This window comes from Scyliorhinus canicula, chromosome 1 (assembly GCF_902713615.1).
Source record: "Scyliorhinus canicula chromosome 1, sScyCan1.1, whole genome shotgun sequence".
Taxonomy (NCBI): Eukaryota; Metazoa; Chordata; class Chondrichthyes; order Carcharhiniformes; family Scyliorhinidae; genus Scyliorhinus; species Scyliorhinus canicula.
This window is the reverse complement of record NC_052146.1, coordinates 82,900,802-82,920,758: the sequence shown is the minus strand read 5'-3', so window position 1 is coordinate 82,920,758 and position 19,957 is coordinate 82,900,802. Positions and strand designations below refer to the sequence as shown.

Below are 19,957 nucleotides of genomic sequence, written 5' to 3'. Positions count from 1 at the left end.
CTCCAATCTGTAATAATCACCAATTTGCCTCGGGAAGGATGGATGGAGGGTTTCGGAGATGGCAGAGAGCAGGAATTGAGAGGATGGTGGATATGTTTATAGAGGGGAGCTGTCCTAGTTTGAGGGAGCTGGAGGAGAAATTTGGATTGGCATGGGGAAACGAATTTAGGTACGTGCAGGTGCGGGACTTCCTACGCAGGCAGGTTTCAACCTTCCTGCTCCTACCACCAAGGGGGAATTCAGGACAGGGTAGTTTCCAGAGTGTGGGTGGGAGAAGGGAGGGTCTCTGACATTTACAAGGAACTCATGGGGTCAGAGGAGACGCAGACTGAGGAGTTGAAGCACAAGTGGGAAGAGGATTTGGGAGGAGAGATGGTCTCTGGGCGGACGCGTTGAGTAGAGTCAATGCATCCACAACATCTATATATGTGCCAGGCTCAGCCTGATACAATCCACAATACTTTTCGTCAGTATTCACTCAAGAAAAAGATAATATTGAGGAGGAGAATGCTGAGACCCAGGCTATTAGAATAGATGGCATTGAGGTGCGTAGGGAAGATGTGTTGGCAATTCTGGACAAGGTGAAAATAGATAAGTCCCCGGGGCCGGATGGGATTTATCCTAGGATTCTCTGGGAAGCCAGGGAAGAGATTGCTGAGCCTTTGGCTTTGATTTTTAGGTCATCGTTGGCTACAGGAATAGTGCCAGAGGACTGGAGGATAGCAAATGTAGTCCCTTTGTTCAAGAAGGGGAGTAGAGATAACCCCGGTAACTATAGGCCGGTGAGCCTAACGTCTGTGGTGGGTAAAGTCTTGGAGAGGATTATAAAAGATACGATTTATAATCATCTAGATAGGAATAATATGATTAGGGATAGTCAGCATGGTTTTGTGAAGGGTAGGTCATGCCTCACAAACCTTATCGAGTTCTTTGAGAAGGTGACTGAACAGGTAGACGAGGGTAGAGCAGTTGATGTGGTGTATATGGATTTCAGTAAAGCGTTTGATAAGGTTCCCCACGGTCGGCTATTGCAGAAAATACGGAGGCTGGGGATTGAGGGTGATTTAGAGATGTGGATCAGAAATTGGCTAGTTGAAAGAAGACAGAGAGTGGTAGTTGATGGGAAATGTTCAGAATGGAGTTCAGTTACGAGTGGCGTACCACAAGGATCTGTTCTGGGGCCGTTGCTGTTTGTCATTTTTATAAATGACCTAGAGGAGGGCGCAGAAGGATGGGTGAGTAAATTTGCAGACGACACTAAAGTCGGTGGAGTTGTAGACAGTGCGGAAGGATGTTGCAGGTTACAGAGGGACATAGATAAGCTGCAGAGCTGGGCTGAGAGGTGGCAAATGGAGTTTAATGTGGAGAAGTGTGAGGTGATTCACTTTGGAAAGAATAACAGGAATGCGGAATATTTGGCTAATGGTAAAATTCTTGGTAGTGTGGATGAGCAGAGGGATCTCGGTGTCCATGTACATAGATCCCTGAAAGTTGCCACCCAGGTTGATAGGGTTGTGAAGAAGGCCTATGGTGTGTTGGCCTTTATTGGTAGAGGGATTGAGTTCCGGAGCCATGAGGTCATGATGCAGCTGTACCAAACTCTGGTACGGCCGCATTTGGAGTATTGCGTACAGTTCTGGTCGCCTCATTATAGGAAGGACGTGGAAGCTTTGGAACGGGTGCAGAGGAGATTTACCAGGATGTTGCCTGGTATGGAGGGAAAATCTTATGAGGAAAGGCTGATGGACTTGAGGTTGTTTTCGTTAGAGAGAAGAAGGTTAAGAGGTGACTTAATAGAGGCATACAAAATGATCAGAGGGTTAGATAGGGTGGACAGCGAGAGCCTTCTCCCGCGGATGGAGGTGGCTAGCACGAGGGGACATAGCCTTAAATTGAGGGGTAATAGATATAGGACAGAGGTCAGAGGTGGGTTTTTTACGCAAAGAGTGGTGAGGCCGTGGAATGCCCTACCTGCAACAGTAGTGAACTCGCCAACATTGAGGGCATTTAAAAATTTATTGGATAAGCATATGGATGATAATGGCATAGTGTAGGTTAGATGGCCTTTAGTTTTTTTTTTCCATGTCGGTGCAACATCGAGGGCCGAAGGGCCTGTACTGCGCTGTATCGTTCTATGTTCTATGTTCTATGTGGCAGCACGGTAGCATTGTGGATAGCACAACTGCTTCACAGCTCCAGGGTCCCAGGTTCGATTCCGGTTTGGGTCACTGTCTGTGCGGAGTCTGCACATCCTCCCAGTGTGTGCATGGGTTTCCTCCGGGTGCTCCGATTTCCTCCCACAGTCCAAAGATGTGCAGGTTAGGTGGATTGGCCATGATAAATTGCCCGTAGTGTTGGGTGGGGTTACTGGGTTATGGGGATATGGTGGTGGTGTTGACCGTGGGTAGGGTGCTCTTTCCAAGAGCCGGTGCAGACTCGATGGGCCGAATGGCCTCCTCCTGCACTGTAAATTCTATGAAATTATCTATCTATATATGTGCCAGGCTCAGCCTGATACAATTCAAGGTCGTTCACCAGGCTCACATGACAGTCGCCCGGAGGAGCAGGTTTTTTGGGGTAGGTGTGCACGGTGTGCGGGAGGACCAGCGAACCATGGCCACATGTTCTGGACATGCCCAAAGCTTAGGGGATTCTGGCAGGGGTTTGAGGATGTCATGTCCACAGTGTTAAGGGTGGCACCTAGTCCAGAGGTGGCAATTTTCAGTGTCGGAAGACCCAGGAGGAAAAAGAGGCAGACATTCTGGCCTTTGCTTCCCTGGTAGTCCGGAGACGGATATTATTAGCTTGGAGGGACTCAAAGCCCCCGAAGTCGGAGACCTGGCTATCGGACATGGCTAGCTTTCTCTGTTTGGAGAAAATCAAGTTCACCTTGAGAGAGGGTCAATGTTAGGATTTGCCCGGAGGTGGCAGCTGTTCGTCGACTTCTTTGCGGAAAATTAACCGTCAGCAGAGGTGGGGTTGGGGGGTTAGCTTAGTTTAGAGTAGGGGGTTAGTAAAGGTGGGACCTGTAAGGGAGGAAGACGGCTTTTGCACTATGTTTATAAATTCATGTACATTGCTTATTTTGTGTAAAACCATAAATACCTCAATGAAATGTTTGTTAAAAAAATCAAAATGCTCAAAATACTATCCCTGGACAAAATATCATAAGGCAGTTAAAAACAATTAAGCAAATATCAAACATGTTGGATACAATCATGCATATTCACTAATTTCAAGTGAAAACTATTTTCCTCTACCTGAATCTGTGCTCTATTTCCAGCTGTAATGTTTGAAATGGTCCAACAGGCCTCTTTCCTTATGGATTCTTTTGGACTACTTAATAAATGTAGAAGACATGGCAAGGCGGAACAATTTAATATGACCTGCACAGAACAAAAATTAAGGCACTAAACAAAATTTTACAAGTGAGAGCACCAAATTTACATTATTTTGCTTCAACAATTTTCAAACAATCTCTCTATATTAAAGATGAAAAAGTTTCTGCAAGCTAAAAGATATGAGGGGGATGGTCAGGGAGCAGCTGTTCCCCTTAGTTGAAAGTTCGATAACATGGGGGCATAATTTTAAGGTGAAAGGCAGGAGGTTTAGAAGGGATTGGAGGAAAACATTTTTCATCCACAGGGTGGTAGGAATCTGGAATGCCCTGTCTGGTAGGATAGTTGAGGCAGGAAACCTCACAAACTACTTGGCTCCTATGGTTTGGGAGTTGAAGGAGGAAGAAGGGCTTGAGGGGGTCAGATATGCTCAGGTATTTTCAGGTGTGGAACTTTGCCCAGCAGGCATTTCCGACATTCACGGTGTTGGAAAGGGTACTGTCGTGTGCGGGGCCAGAGGATGGCAGTACGTCCGGGATGTATGGGCGAATCGTGGAGGAAGAGCAGATTTCGGTGGGCCAGGTGGGAGGAAGAGCTGGGACCCATTCTGGAGGCGGTATGGAGTAGGTCCCTCCGTCGGGTGAATGCTACGTCACCCTGTGCGAGGTTGAGTTTGATACAGCTCGCGGTGGTGTCACCTCACCAGGACCAGGATGGGTCAATGTTTGGAGAGGATCAAGGATAATGTGAGCGGTGCTTGGGAGGGCCTGCTCACCACATGCGTACATGTTCTGGTTCTGTCCCAAGCTGGTGGATTTTTTGGGGTCTTTTTTCAGCACCACATCAGCAATCCTAAAATTTGGCTTAAAACCCTGTCCGTGAGTTGCTGTATTTGGAGTGTTGGACCAGCAGGAATTGAGGGTGGGGGCAGGGGTGGATGCGCTGGCACCACCCAGTGCCTCAGCATGGCTGGGTGATTTAATGGAATTCCTGCACCTCAAGACGGTTACGTTTGTGGTGAGGGGAGGGTCGATCAATGGATGCGATCATAGATGGTGGACATTTATTTTGCACTTTAAAGAGCTGTTTGTGGGGGGGGGGAGAATCGATTGTTTGCGGTTATATTTCTGCTATTGGGGTTCATGCTACCATTGTTGCTTGTAATTTGTGCGTGCTATTATGGTGGTGGGTTGCAAATTTAATATAAATACATTAAATTCTAAACAAAAATATATTTTTTAAAAGATACTTGAAATGTCACAGCATTCAAGTGCTGAGAAGTGGGATTAATGTTGACTTAGAGTAGTTTTTTTCTGGTTGGTGCGCCGAAGGGCCTCTCCTGTATGATTCTAAAATCCTTAGGTGGGTCAACTTAATTAAAACGTCTTTTGACTTTTTAGAGAATTTCTTTTACTAAACCCGGAAAAAAAATTCAAACTAGAGACAAACAACTGATTTACAACGGACTCCAAACATACAAGTCAGTGATGCATTTACCTGTGTCTGGATATCATCACCTGTTACTATGTTACCCACAGCTCTTAATGCTGGTGATGCAACTTTGTAGTCATTATGCCTATGAAGAAATTCACAAAAACACTGGTCAGAAATTATACATCTAACATGTGACATTAAATGGGATTGCACATAAGTTACAGCAGAAAATTTTAATCAGCTTTGTTAAGAAAGCCACTATGGATTAATGGTTTAAAAAAAAAAAAATCCCCAAAGTAGAAGCAGCTCAGCATAACAGTTTGCTGTTCCAACGAAGTAAACAGCTGCAAGATAGAGGTCAATTCAGGAGAACTGCCAACTCCTATACCACTGAATATGTTGAGGAGAGGGCTGTTGTTTCACCGTAAAGCATTCATAACCCAAATCTCATCACAATTGGCAGTGCCAAAGGCATAGAGGCAGGCTATCTTCCCTGACGTGGAAGGGAGGATATTAATGAAATTACAAACTAACTTTATTATAAACAGAATTTTGAAACTTTAAATTGATGAAAGTGTAATAAATCAGTGAATAATTGTTAACGGTGACAATTCTGTATTTTTCTTGTTACTTCAGATTCTGTTTGTCTATCAATTAATGTTTAAGTTAGTAGCCAAAAAACGTACTTTTTAAAAATAAATTTAGAGTACCCAATAATTTTTTCCAATTAAGGGGCGTTTTAGTATGGACGATCCACCTTACCTGCACATACCTTTGAGTTGGAAACCCACGCAGTCACAGAGAGAATTATAGAATTTACAGTGAAGAAGGCCATTCGGCCCAACGAGACCTCACCGGCCCTTGGAAAGAGCACCCTACTTAAGCCCACGTCTCCATCCCATCTCTGTAACCCAACCTAACCTTTTTGGACACGAAGGACAATTTAGCATGGCAGGTCCACCCAACCTTCACATCTTTGGACTGTGGGAGGAAACCAGAGCACCCTAGAAAACCCATGCAGACACGGAGAGAACGTGCAGACAGTGACCTAAGCCGGGAATCGAACCTAGGACCCTGGAGCGGTGAAGAAACTATACTAACCACTGTGCTACCATGCCACCCAGAATGTGCAAACTCCACACAGACAGTGACCAGGGGCCAGGATCGAATCCAGGTCCTCAGCGCCATAGGCAGCAGTGCCAACCACTAGGCCACTGTGCCGCCCACCAAAAAAGAAAACGCTGAAAAGGTTTAAAATTGATCTCTTTGCACTAAATCCATGACCACAAAAGATATAAAGAATACTATCTCCGTGCAAATATACTTACATTAAAAGTTCCACCAATCGTCTGCAAACCCCAGAGTCAATAACAGCCTGAATTTTTTCATTGGGTCCATCTGACAGATAAGATAATGCCCAACAAGCATCAGCAAGCAAGTCAGAATCACTGCTGAACAGTAGCCTAGATAACACCGGTAAACTGGGGGATACCTGCAATTAAAAAAGAGATCTTTATATTTTAGCAGTTTCACAAATTAACAACGAAGACCCAATAAGTTGAAACTACCCACCCATACAGAATAGCATTATGATACAATTACAGATCGTAACTCATCTTGAAATTGTGTTCAACAGCAAGGACAATGTAACAGAGGATATTTACCTTCTCAAAATCAGGCGGTGGATTTTTGCCTCGACACAAATTGGACAGTGCCCAAACAGCATTCCTAGTCATTGTGAGTCTGTTCGATTTTGTCAATAACCTAAAAAAGGACAAACACAAAATAACATAGATGCTTGCATCAAATTCAATACATAATCAGATTATTACAAGTAAACTGCATGTTGTAGACAAGACCATGTATAAAACTGTAACTGGAAAAGAAAATTTCAAACTTGGAAACACTGGAATTAAAATGCTCATTAACAACCATCCAGCCAACTCTATTTTTTTTTCCCACCCCATCCCCTCAAATGTTATTGTACGTTAAGTGCTGCTGAAAGACATCCAGTTGAGTGCACACTATACAACCATTAATTGTCAATAACCATTACCTGTAAGTCATTGGACTAATTTTGCTCTCCAACTTTCAACAAAGCAATATACACTTGAGTTTGATAGATTCTATCATGAGATCTATTGCCCTGAAGACAATATACAACCTTCCTCCTGCTGATCCACTGCTAATGAAATAGGGATCCAGATAATTATGAAAATCTCTAGAAAATAAAAATACTTACTGTAACAAAGGTGGAAGAATTACACAGTGGAGGACAAAGTCCCTGCATACTGCACTATCACCTGCAATGTTGCCCAAGGCCCATACAGCCTAGAAAAAATATATTAAAATTTAAAGCACAGATAAATATTTTAAGTGATAATTAATCTAATTCAACAAAAAACTTCACATCTCTTCCCACAAAAGCTAAAAAGGACTGATGGGAATGCCGAAACCTACTTATCCCCCATACACAAGATCTCTGGACACCAGGAATAATATCAAAGCTTTGGCAAGGGTGCAGAAGAATGGTATCACAGATGCGAGTAAAAAAGACCAGATAAACTAGGATTATTATCCTTAGAGCAGTGGTTAAAGGGAGATTTAATAGAAATGTTTGAATGATGAGGCCAGAATCTTCCCAAACATGCACAAGTGTTGGCTCAGGCGAGTAAACCAGTGTGAAACTCGCAGGCTGCGCAACTGGCTTTTCTCATTATATTGAACAGCACTCTGAAAAAACAGGGAAGGGAGATTCACAGTCAGCTGGAGGGGTGGGGGTCTAAGAAAGTCAGCAACGACAGGAATCCAAAGATCAGGCCACTTGTTGTTTTTAAAAAAAGGGTGCACTGATCGCAGATTTAAATAAATGGCACCCCCCACCCCACCCATGGAGACCCACACCCCCATGGGCAGGGGGAGACCCCACAGACATTGAGATCCCACATGCAGAATGGAAGTCTTCCCCCCGGCAAACTGTCCACAGATAAGGGGAATGCCGCCCCCACCCCCTCGCCTGACACGCAGAAGGGCAACCCGCTCACATGGATGAGGGGAATCCCTGCAATGGAGCTCCCAGAGAGCCCCTTGGCAGTACTTCCAGAATGCTAGGTACATGTCTCTCACTCACCCCACCCCGGGGCTACACTTACCCATGCATCCACAGCGTGGTTTTCTTGACTAGTTTTGATTTTTGAAAACCAGTAGTGATTCACACCAGCGTGATGTCACACCAACTGGTGGGAAGTTAGGATAAGGCTAAATTTATTCCAATCAGGGCTCACACCCTTCCCGAGCGTGAACCTCATTATGTCACTGCAGGGGAGATCTCACTGGCGCAAATCCTGTTTTTGGCTTTTCATGAGATTTAGCAGCCTTTACGGGATTTGCGCCCGCAGTCAACAGGGCTGTTATCGTGGCCAAAAAAACTTTTCTAGAGGCAGAAGAATCAGTAAACAGGACACACATAATTAAAGGTAACTGGCAGAAGAACAAGAGGAGAATTAATTTGCTTTTGAAAAATGCAGGAAATAGTGATATTCTGGAATGTATTGTTTGTGAGGTAAATTGAAACCAATTTATTAACTTTTAAAGGGAATTGAATAAATACATTAAAAAATAGTAGGGCTGTGGGACTAATTGGATAGCTTTCTCAAGGACCAGGCATAGACACGATGAACAAAATTGTCTATTCCCGTGTTATAAAACTCTTTATGATCTCAAAACAATAATATAAAATGAGTTTGCTGGATATTGGTGACCGAACCTTTTTCCATTAAGGAAAACCAATGCAAGTGACATGAGGATTATAATTAAATATAGCATCTTACCTGTTCTTGCACATCCTCAAACTCAGAATTTAGCAGCTCAATAAAAATTGGTACAGCACCAGCTTCTATTACTACTTTGGTCTGGAGAGATGTACCTGAGGCTATATTTGTCAAAGCCCATGCTGCTTCAAACTGAAAAGGAAGAAAAAAACAAATCAATTTTTGAACTTTAAAAATTTTTTTTTTTTTTTTTTTTTTTAAAAAGAGTACCCAATTCTTTTTTTTTCTAATTAAGGGGCAATTTAGCGTGGTCAATGAACCTACTCAGCACATCTTTGGGTTGTGGGGGTGAGACCCATGCAGACACAGGGAGTGTGCAAACTCTACACGGACAGTGGCCCAAGGCCAAGATAGAGCCAGGTTCCTCAATGCCTTGAGGCAGCAGTGCTAACACTGGGCCACCGTGCCGCCCATAATCTTTTTGAACCAACATTTGGGATTACATTTTCTTCTGGATGGCTAAAATAAAGTCCTTTCAGACTGAATTTCTGTGTTCAGCTTCTCCCCCACAATTATTAATGCATTATGTAATTTGTAAAACACAGAAAATACACAGGTTACTTACTTGTAGCCATAGTTAGCTTCACAAAGTGAGGCGCACTCTACAAAATGCACATGTATTGCAATCAAACAATTCACAGGGATTCTTTTGATTACAAATTATGAAAATTATTTTTCACATCTAGGTTATTAATATAGAACAGCAAGGCTCCAAACACTGACCCCTGGGGAACTCCACTACAAATGTTCCTCCACTCAGAAATCATTCACCACTACACTTTGTTTCAGGTCAGTCAGTCGATTTTGCATCCACATTACTACTGTCACATTTATTCCACGAACTATAACTTTGCTCACAAGTTTGCTGTGCGACACTTTATCAAATGCCATGGAGGTCCATGTACACTACACCAAGAGCATTGTCCTCATTAACCCCCCTATTAACCTTCAGCAAGTTAGTTAAACATGATTTTCCTTAAAGAAATCCATTACGGTTTTCCTTAAGTAACCTGCATTTGTCCACATGTCTATTGATTTTGTCTTGAAGTATTGCTTCTGGAAGTGTCTCACCACCAAAGATCCCAAATGGTTTTGACACGGTAGAGGTTGGATGGATGTCTCCTTTTGTAGGCGTGTCCAGAGGCTAGAGGTCATTGTTTTAAAATTAGGAATTTCCCTTATGAGGACAGTGATGAGGAGAAATTTCTCAGTTATACAACTTTGGAACTCTCTGCCTCAGAAAATGGGAGTAGGCCAGCAGCTCCTTGAGCTTGCTCTGCTGTTTAATGGCTAATCTGATAATAACCTCATATCTGCATCCCAGTAACCTATCACTCCTTTATTTACGCTCCACCTCTGCCTTAAAAATATTCGAAATCTCTGCTTCCACCACCTTTTCAGGAAGAGAATTCCAAAGACTCACAACCCTCAGAAATATTTTGCTTCATCTACATTTTAAATGACACCTTCTTAAAAGTGACCCCTAGTTCAAGATTCTCCCACAAGAGGAAATATCCTCTCAATATCCACCCTGTCAATACCCCTCAGGATTTTAGATGTTACACCAAGTCACCTCGTACTCTTCCAAAATTCAGCGGATACAAGCCGAGCCGGTTCAACCTTTCCTTATAAGGCAACCCCCCATTCGAGGTATTCGTCTGGTGAACCCTCTCGGAACTGCTTCCAACATATTTTCATTCTTTCTTAAATAAGGTAACTAATGCTGTACACAATACTCCAGAGTTGGTCTCACTAGTGCTTTGTATAACAGAAGCATAACCTCCCTACTTGTATATTCAATTCTCCTCACGATAAATGTGTGGTGAATGGAGGAATTTCAGATATATTGTATGTTTTTTGGTGCAGCAAGGGTTAAAAGCCTGGGTTAGTGTGTGTGTGTGTGTGTGTATGGCTGCTGCAGTAGTGCTTTTAAAAATCCTGGTTTGCAAGACAGCTAGGCTTTTTGGGAGTCAGAGGTGCAATTAAGGCATTGAATAAATAGAGGGCAAACTGAGTTTTATCTGGATTAAGAGGGTTCCCGTTGCAGTATTTAATTTGAAACTTTGTGTTTCAGCTTGGTAAGGTGATGTAACTAACGGGGGAAGCTAGAAAACCAGTTAATTTAGCAGAGAATGTGTAGTTGGTTCCTTGAAGTCAAACATGAAGACATTTTATGAAGACTTCAGCTTGAGATCCTGGATTGTTCGGACAGGATTCAGGTTCATCTCTTAAACAAGTATGTCTGGGTCTGCTATAGTGGGTCGAGATCGGAGATGGTTCTGTTGTTTGACTAGAAGATAGCAGTTAAGGGTTATTGTGTCACTGTATTGATTAGCATTGTTTGAGGGGTTTTCTTGTGAAATGTTAAATATATTTGGATACGGTGTTAGTAATAACATTTATTTTAATATACCATATCCCAATTGTGTGTGAAATCACTCCTGGAGCGAGATATCCTTTCCTCACAGTCATACAAAACTAAAATTAAATACAGGGGTTTCGGTCCAGTATCCAGCTACAGTTGGGGTTGGTTTGGGATTGTAATAACTGATTATATTCTATCATGTTTCCGAATTACTTGCTGTACCTGCATACTAGCCATCTGAGGTTTATGCATTAAGGGATCCTTCTGCGTGGGTCTCACCCCCCACAACTCAAAGATGCGCAGGGTAGGTGGATTGGCCAAGCTAAATTGCAGCTTAATTTGGAAAAAAGAGAAATGAGTACTCAAAATTTGTTTTTCAAAAAAAGTACCTTTCTGGTGATTGTAATTTTCCCGAGTTCCTCCCCCATTCCATTTTGTGATTTATGGTCACTTCTGGGGGATGTTACTTGTAAATGCATAATACCTGTTCAATTCTTCACACTCACTTTCAATAGGATCAATGTTCACTTTGCTAACCAATTTATTTTTTAAATATTTATAGAAACTCTTACTTTCTGTTTTTGTATTTCTGGTTAACTATTTCACCAACTCTAATCTTTCCCATCCTTATTAATCTTTTAGTCATCCTTTGCCATTCTTTCTATTCTGTCCAATCTTCTGACCTTCCACCGGTCTTTGAACAAGTATATGCTTTTTCTTTTAGTTTGATAACATCTTTAACCTTTTTAGTTAACCATGGAGGGTGTGTCCATCCCTTAAACCTTTTCTTACTCTTTGGAATGGATCGATTCGGTGTATTCCGAAATAACCCCTTAAATGTTTGCCACTGGGTCTCTATTGACCAATCCCTTAATCTAATTTGCCAATTCATTTCAGCCAGCTCTGCTTTCAAGTACTCACAATTGCCCTTATTTAAGCTTTAAAACAGTCTTGGACGCACTCCTCTCATCCTCAAACTGAATGCAAGGTTCAATTATATTAAGGTCGCTATTACCTAAGGATGCTTTCACTATGAGATCATTAATTACTCCCATCTCACTGCACAATACAAGGTCTACTATAACCAGCTTTCTGGATGGTCCCAGAACATGCTGCTCGAAGAAACTATCCCAAAAAATTCTATGAACTCATCTAGGCTATCTTGGTCCAATTGACTTTTCCAGTCTACATGTAGATTCAAATCTCCCATGATTGTTGCCGTGCCTTTCTGACAAGCTCACATTACTTCTTCCTTTATGCTCCACCTTACCATGTGGTTACTATTAGAAAACCCATACACAACTCTCACAAGTGACAACTCCCACAAGTGACTTCTTGCCTTTACCATTTCATATCTCTATCCAAAGTGTTCACATCCTGGTTTCTTGAACTTCGGTCATATCTCTCTATGGTGCTCATACCATTAACTCAGAGTCACCTTTTCCTCATTTCCAGTCAAATTCTTCCTAATCTGTTGACTTCAATATTGAGGTCCATATCCATGTCCTCCTGCAGCCATGTCTCTGCAACAGCTATCAAATTGTTCTGATTTATTTTGATGTGTGTTCTCAGTTCATCTGTTTTGCTTCGAATGCTTTGTGCATTCAGATACAGAGTACTTAGTGGCAGTGGGGTCACTGAATATTTTTATGGCTGAGATAGATCTTCCTGAATAACTGTACAGACTAGAGGGTCCATGTGGTCTATTTCTAATGCTATTTTGAATATTTGTTTATTTATAAAGTTAAACTGACTGGCCTGTAGTTGCTGGGCTCATCTTTACACCCTCTTTTGAACAAGGTTGTAACATTTGCAATTCTCCAGTTCTCTGGCACCATCCGAATCCAAGGAAGTCTGGAAAATTGTGGCCAATGTCTTCGCAATTTCCACACTCATTTCTCAGCATCGTTGAATACATCTCATGTGGTCCTAGCATATCAATTTTAAATGTAGGCTGGGATCGAATAGCCGTGCTAGCCACATGCGCAAATACTGTAATGGCCACTGAAGGGAATCAGCTATTTCTGATAGGTAAAAGGCCATTTTAATGTAAATATTAAAACCCAGTCTTTAAAACCCATTTTAAAATAAGGATTTCAGTATTCATAACCTTAGGTCATGACAAAACACAACTTAAACAGAGGTACAGAACTTGACACAACCACAAACTAGTTGAAGATAAATGCAACATTTTTATTGACAATATGAACGGACTATTGTTCTAATCAACAGATTTCATATAAAGAAATGAGCTATACCAGTAATCAGATCAAGGTCGAAATAAGCACAATAGCAATATAAAGCCACCATTGTTCAGAATATGGATAAAATGAAAGTCAGCAGAAAACCAGTAAGAACCAGACTCGATTACAGCACAAAATCACATTCCATAGCACACACAAAAATTCAAACATGAAACATTTAAAACTTATGTTGCACATTGAGGACTGACAGTTAACTATCCAATCAAATGTATTTGAAACTCACCCAAACCAATCAGGACGACATAGAGGTATGGACAGATGGCCTCAGACGGACAACATTTTCCTTAAACAGTAGAGTTCGGACAGCCATTTTCTATCCAGGATCACTCTATACTTTGATCTAACTACTTGCTATCCTTATTTTCACTTTTTCAGTCTAACCCTTGAAGTTCGTGCAAGCTGTTTTGCTTTAAGCAAGAAACCATTTCTGTATTATTTTTGAACGTTAAAATTGTTTTATAAATTATTTCTCTTCAAGTCTTTTGCTGGCAAGGATTTATTGAGAATAGAATTAAGTTTCTCTCAATTGTAATCAGTAGAGGCAATAAAAGATTCTTACTTCGCATCCGAGAAGTGTAACTCACATTTCTACTGAGTTTTAAAGTGTATGCAAGACTGCCCTTGAACCGCATGGTAGATCTCTACAGCCACTAACTATCGTGGAGGGCCAAAATGGGATTTGCACCGGCAAAATATGGGTTTGCGATCTTCCCTGCCAGTGACATGATCAGGTTCACACCTAGAAAGGGAGTGAATCTGATTTCCATATATGTTAATAAACTAACATATACTTACCAGCCTTGATACCATAATGTCCACCCATACCTCATCCCCCTACCAATCAACATAACGTCTCACCCCGTAGAAAGTCCGAGAAGGGAGGGGGCGGTGCTAGATCTAGTTTAAGGGAATTAAGTTGGGCAAGTGGATGAAGTTTCAGTGGGGAGCATTTTGGAAACAGTGACCATAACTCAGTACAACTTAGGGTAGTTATGGAAAGGAACGAAGACTGGAAATTAAGGTTCTTAATTGGGGGAGGGTCAATTTTAATAAAATAAGACAGGATCTGTCCAAAGTTAACTGGGAACAGCTACTTGTAAGAAAATCTACATCAGAGCAGTGGGATTCATTCAAAAAAGAAATAGAGAGAGTGTACAGAGCCAACATGCTCCCATTATAGTAAAGGATCGGAGCAATAAGTCCAGAAAACCCTGGATGTCCAGGGTTGGATAAGAAAAAAAAGGGAGGCTTCTGGCAAATACTGAGAGCTCAAAACAGCAAAGTCCCTAGAGGAATATAGAAAGTGCAGAAGTTTCTTAAGAAAGAAATTAGGAAAGCGAAGGGGGGGAAAACATGAAAAAGCACTGGCGGGTAAAATAAAGGAAAATCCAAAGGTGTTTTCTAAGTATATTAATAGGAGGTTGACCACGGTAAGAGTAGGGCCCATTACGCACCAACGTGTGTGTGGAACTGGAAGATGTAGTTGAGGTTTTAACTGAGTACTTTGCATTTTTGTTCACTGCGGAGAAGGATGATGTAGGTTCTAGCAATCAGGGAAGCACATGGTGATTTACTTGAAAGACTTAACGGAGAGGGAGGAGGTATTAATAGTTTTAAAGGGTCTAAAAGTGGATAAATCCCCGAGGCCAGATGAGATATATCCCAGGTTGCTGTGGGAAGCACGGTAGAGGCTCTAACAAAAAAAAACATTAAAATCTCTGGTCACTGTAGAGGTGCCAGAGGACTGGAGGACAGCTAATGCGGTGCTATTTTTCAAGATGGGAAGTAGGGCAAACGAAGAAATTACAGGCCAGTGAGTCTAACATCAGTGGTCGGGAAACTACTGGAAACATTCTGAGGGACAGAATTAATCTCCACTTGGAGAGGCAAGGATTAATCAAGGATAGTCAGCATGATTTTGACAAAGAAAGATCATGTCTTACAAATTTGAATATCTTGAGGAGACTAGGTGTGTACATGAGGGTAGTGCGGTTGATGGACTTTAGTGGGACAAGGTCCCACATGGGCAGCTGATGAAAAAGGCAAGAGCCCTTGGGATCCAGGGAAATTTGGCAAACTGGATCCAAAACTGGCTTAGTGATAGGATGATGAGGGTGATAGTTGAAGTTGGTTTGTGTGACTGGAAGCAGGTGTCCAGTGGTGTTCTGCAGTGATCGGTGCTGGATTCCTTGCTGTTTGTAGTATACATTACTGATCTGGATGTCGGGGCAGCACCGTGGTTAGCACTGCTGCCTTATGGCACTGAGGTCCCAGATTCGATCCGGCCTCTGGATCACTGTCCTTGTGGAGTTTGCACATTCTCCCCGTGTTTGTGTGGGTTTTGCCCCTACAACCCAAAGATGTGCAGGGTAGGTGAATTGGCCACGCTAAATGACCCCATAATTAGAAAAAATGAATTGGAGACGCTAATTTATTTTTTTAATGATCTGGATGTCAATGTAAATTCGCAGATTACACGAAAATTGGTGGCATGGTAAATAGTCAGGAGCAAGGCAGAACGATATAGAAGGGCTGGTTAGATGGGCAGAAGAGTGACAAAATGGAATCTAACCATGAAAAGTATGAGGTAATGCATTTTGGGAGGACTAACAAGGCAAGGGAATTTACAACAAATGGACCGATCTCTGAAGGCAGCAGGACAGGTAGATAAAGTGGTTAAGGAGGCCCAAGGGATTCTTGCCTTTATTAACTGAGGCATTGAACATAAATGCAGGGCAGTTATGCTGGAGCTGTATAAAACACTGGTTAGGCCCCAGCTGGAGTACTATGTGCAATTGTGGTCCCCACACTATTGAAACAAAGTGATTGCACTGGAGATGGTGCAGAGGAGATTCACCAGGATGTTGCCTGGGCTGGATCATTTCAGCTATCAAGAGAGACTGGATAGGCTGGGGTTGTTTTCTCTGGAGCAGAGAATGCTGAGGGTGGACCGGAATTAAGTGTATAGAATTATGTGGACATAAATTGGGTGGGTGGGCAGGTACCTTTCCCCTTATTGGAGAGGTCAATAACTTGGAGGCATAGATTTAAGGAAATGGGCAGGAGGTTTAGAGGGGATGCGAGGAAAACCATTTTCACCCAGAGGGGTGGTTGGAATCTGGAACTCACTGCCTGAAAGGGTGGTAGAAGTAGGAGTCACCACAACTTTTAAGTAGTATTTAGATAAGCACTTGAAATGCCATTGCATCAAGGCTACAGACCAAGTGCTGGAAAATGAGATTAGAAAGTTAGGTTCTTGATGGTCAGTGCAGATACGATGGGCCTAAGGGCCTCTTTCCGTGCCATAAAACTCTGACTACATGGTTTTAAAAACAAAAACCAGTCGTGAGGATCACACCTCCGCGCCCAATCTTCTTCACTCTGGAGAAACAGAGGAACATGGCCAGTAATGCCAACCTGGCAGCTGCAGTGGGTGGGCCCTCTGGAGAGCCCCATGGGGAGGGGTTGGTATTGTGATGGAGAGTAGGTGCCCCGATATTGGTGTTGAGGAGGGAGGGTGCCCCCATGTTAGCATTGTGGTGGTGGGTTGGGGGTACCCCAATGCTGATGTTGTGTTGGTGTGGGGGTACCCTGATGTTGCAGTTGTTGTGGGGAGGCGTTACCCTGACATTGGAGTTGTGGTGGGAAGGGGTTGTGTGTCTCGATGTTGGCATTGTGGTGGGAGGGGAGGGGCTTTTATTTAGAATCATAGACTTCCTACAGTGCAGAAAGAGGTCATTTGGCCCATTGAGTCTGCACCGACCCAGGCCCATTCCTCTGACCCATCCACGTAACCCCACCCAACCTTTACATAGTAAGGGACAATTCAGCATGGCCAATCCACCTAACCTGCACATGTTTGGACTGTGGGAGTAAACCAGAACACCCGGAGGAAACCCACGCAGACACGGGGAGAAAGTGCAAATTCCACACAGGCAGTCACCCAAGGCCGGAACCAGATCAGGGTTTCTGGTGTTGCGAGGCAGCAGTGTTAACCATTGCGCCACCGTGCTGCCCTGTGAAAAATTTTTAAATACATTTATACGCTTTTATACATTTAAGTTGTGATTGGGATGCCCTCTAAAAAGGGTACCCCGATCTCAGGACTGCCGACGTCTTTAGGTCCTGTCCTCCAGCTGATGGTGTGAATTTTGCTTCCTCTATTAATTTGCACAGAGTGTTGTTTAATCCGGTGAGAAAAGCCAGCAGTGAAGCCTGCAAGCTTCACACTCGTTTTCTCGCCGGGCCAAAACTGTGCATTTTGGCAAGATTCCGCTCTAGACAGTTTAATGTGTCCTCTTTACCAATTTTAAATCCCTGAGCGTCAATTACCTCCTTTTTCACTGTGGCCTGTGTAGCATCATCTTTGTTCGTAAGCACAGATGCCATGTATCTACTTAATACCTCAGCTATTCCCCATCTTTCATTTGTAAATCCCCTTTTTGATCCCTAAACCACCCGACTCTTCCTTTTACCACCTTTTACAATTTAGGTGCTGACAGAAGTCTTTGGGATGTCCCTTTTATGGTAGCTGCCAATCTCTTTTCATACCCTATTTGCTACTCTTATTTGTTTTTATTTGCCCTCTCAACCCATGTTCAGTAGGTTCTTAATTGTATTTCCTACCCGATATCTGTCGTAAGTACATTTTTTGTCCTTTATCTTAATTTTTATTTCTCTTGTCACCAATGGAGCTCCTCTCTGCCCTTCACACTACTACTATCTCAGTCTATATTTGAATAATTGAAGTCCCTTGAAACTACTGTTAATTCTTGGAACTCTTGTAACCTCCTTGCAAATTTGTTCTTCTGTACCCTTTTCACTTGATGGCCTGGAAACTACACTGAGCAATGTAATTGCAGCTTCTTTGGCCCTTGGTTCTAGTAGAGTCGATTATTCCCTTTATGCCTTTGGGATATGCTCTCTCTAGCACTGCAACCCTCCCTCATTCATCAAAACCACTAATGCTCCAGTTTTCCTTCCTTTCCTATCCTTCCTGAACTCTTTGTATGCAGGAATATTTAACATTCAGCAGGTCTCTGTTATAGTCAGAAAATCATATTTCCACATGACAATCTGCGTCTGTAGCTCAGTCTTATTAACCACACACTGTGTATTCACATACATGCATATTATTTTCTTTCTCAAGTCTGACCCACCAAATAACTTACTATTCCCTCACTATCTATTTCTCCCATTATGTACCTTTGTGATCCTTTTTGATATTTCCTCTTGGATCCCACAACCCAGCCAAATTAATTTAAACCCTTCCTAATAGCACAGACAAATCGCCCTGCAAGGAATTCAAACCCGGCTCTTTTGAGGTGCAACCCATTCTGCACGTGCAGATCTCATCTTCCAAAAAGCTGGTCCCAATGTTCAAAGTCTAAAGCCCTCCCCTTGCACCATCTTTCGAGCCACATATTCATCTGCTTTATGCTTCCATTTCTATAGTCATTGGAGTGTGGTACTCAGGATAAGCTGGATATTACTACTTTTGATGTCCTGCTTGCTAACTTCCTACCTAGCTCCCCAAATTCTGTCTGCAGGACCACATCCCTCTTTCTGTCTGTGTCATTCATACCAATGTGTACCATGATTGCAGGCTGTTCATCCTCCACCCTCAGGAAGCTCTGCAGCCAGTGACAATCTTGACCCTGGCACCATGAAAGCAACACAACATCCTCTTTTCACATCTGTGGATGCAGAAAAAACTGTCTATTCCCCTATCAAATAACCTACTACTATTGCTCTTCCAGTCTTCCTTGTACCTTCCACTGAATAACAGAACCATATGCTCATCAATATTCAGAACAGAATACTGGTTTACCACCATCTGGTCTCACATTTCCTCTCTCCCTGCATACCTTTAAGCTGAGGGAGTGACCACACCTGGAAACAGGTTATCAACAAAAGCTCTCAACCTCATGGGTGCACCTTATTACTGCTAACAAACATTTACCAATATTAATAAACATTATTAATACTGATAAACCCTACCAATAGCTTACTAATGCTAAACATTACTTAAAAAAAGCTGGTAAGACCCAATCTCTCGGGGTATTATTGGGCGGCCAATGTGTCGATGGTGCGCAAGTGGGTAATGGAGGGGGAGGGGGCAGCATGGAAACGGATGGAGAGGGCGTCCTGTGGGGATACAAGCCTGGGGGCCCTGGTAACGGCGCCGTGGCCGCTCCCTCCTACGAGGTATACCACGAGTCCGGTGGTGGCGGCTACCCTCAAGATTTGGGGGCAGTGGAGGCGACATAGGGGAGAAGTGGGGGGCTCAATGGAGGCTCCGTTAAGGGGGAACCATAGGTTCGTCCCGGGGAACATTGATGGGGGATTTCAGGGTTGGCACAGAGCGGGCATCAGACAGCTGAGGGACCTGTTTATTGATGGGAGGTTTGCGAGCCTGGGGGAGTTGGAGGAGAAATTTGGGCTCCCCCCGGGGAACATGTTCAGGTATCTGCAGGTAAAGGCATTTGCTAGGCAGCAGGTGGAGGGATTCCCTTCGCTTCCCGCGAGGGGGGTGAGCGACAGGGTGCTTTCAGGGGTCTGGGTCGGGGAGGGGAAGATATCCGCTATCTACAAGGTTATGCAGGAGGCGGAGGAGGCGTCAGTAGAGGAGCTGAAAGCTAAGTGGGAGGGGGAGCTGGGGGAACAGATCGAAGACGGGACATGGGCTGATGCTCTGGAGGGGGTTAATTCTTCCTCCTCGTGTGC

General features: G+C 43.1%; 1 protein-coding gene across 2 annotated transcripts in view; it reads right to left on the bottom strand.

Moving 5' to 3' along the window:
* Positions 1 to 19,957, bottom strand: part of LOC119964597 (importin subunit alpha-7) — a 97,451-nt gene that overhangs the window by 17,645 nt on the left and 59,849 nt on the right. For both annotated transcript variants that reach the window (XM_038794285.1, XM_038794295.1), the window contains 6 exons: positions 8,603 to 8,734; positions 7,015 to 7,103; positions 6,437 to 6,536; positions 6,101 to 6,264; positions 4,836 to 4,914; positions 3,261 to 3,386 (listed from right to left, as the gene is read on the bottom strand). In XM_038794285.1, coding sequence (XP_038650213.1) covers positions 3,261 to 3,386; positions 4,836 to 4,914; positions 6,101 to 6,264; positions 6,437 to 6,536; positions 7,015 to 7,103; positions 8,603 to 8,734 — 690 coding nt within the window. The remainder of the gene's footprint in view (positions 1 to 3,260; positions 3,387 to 4,835; positions 4,915 to 6,100; positions 6,265 to 6,436; positions 6,537 to 7,014; positions 7,104 to 8,602; positions 8,735 to 19,957) is intronic.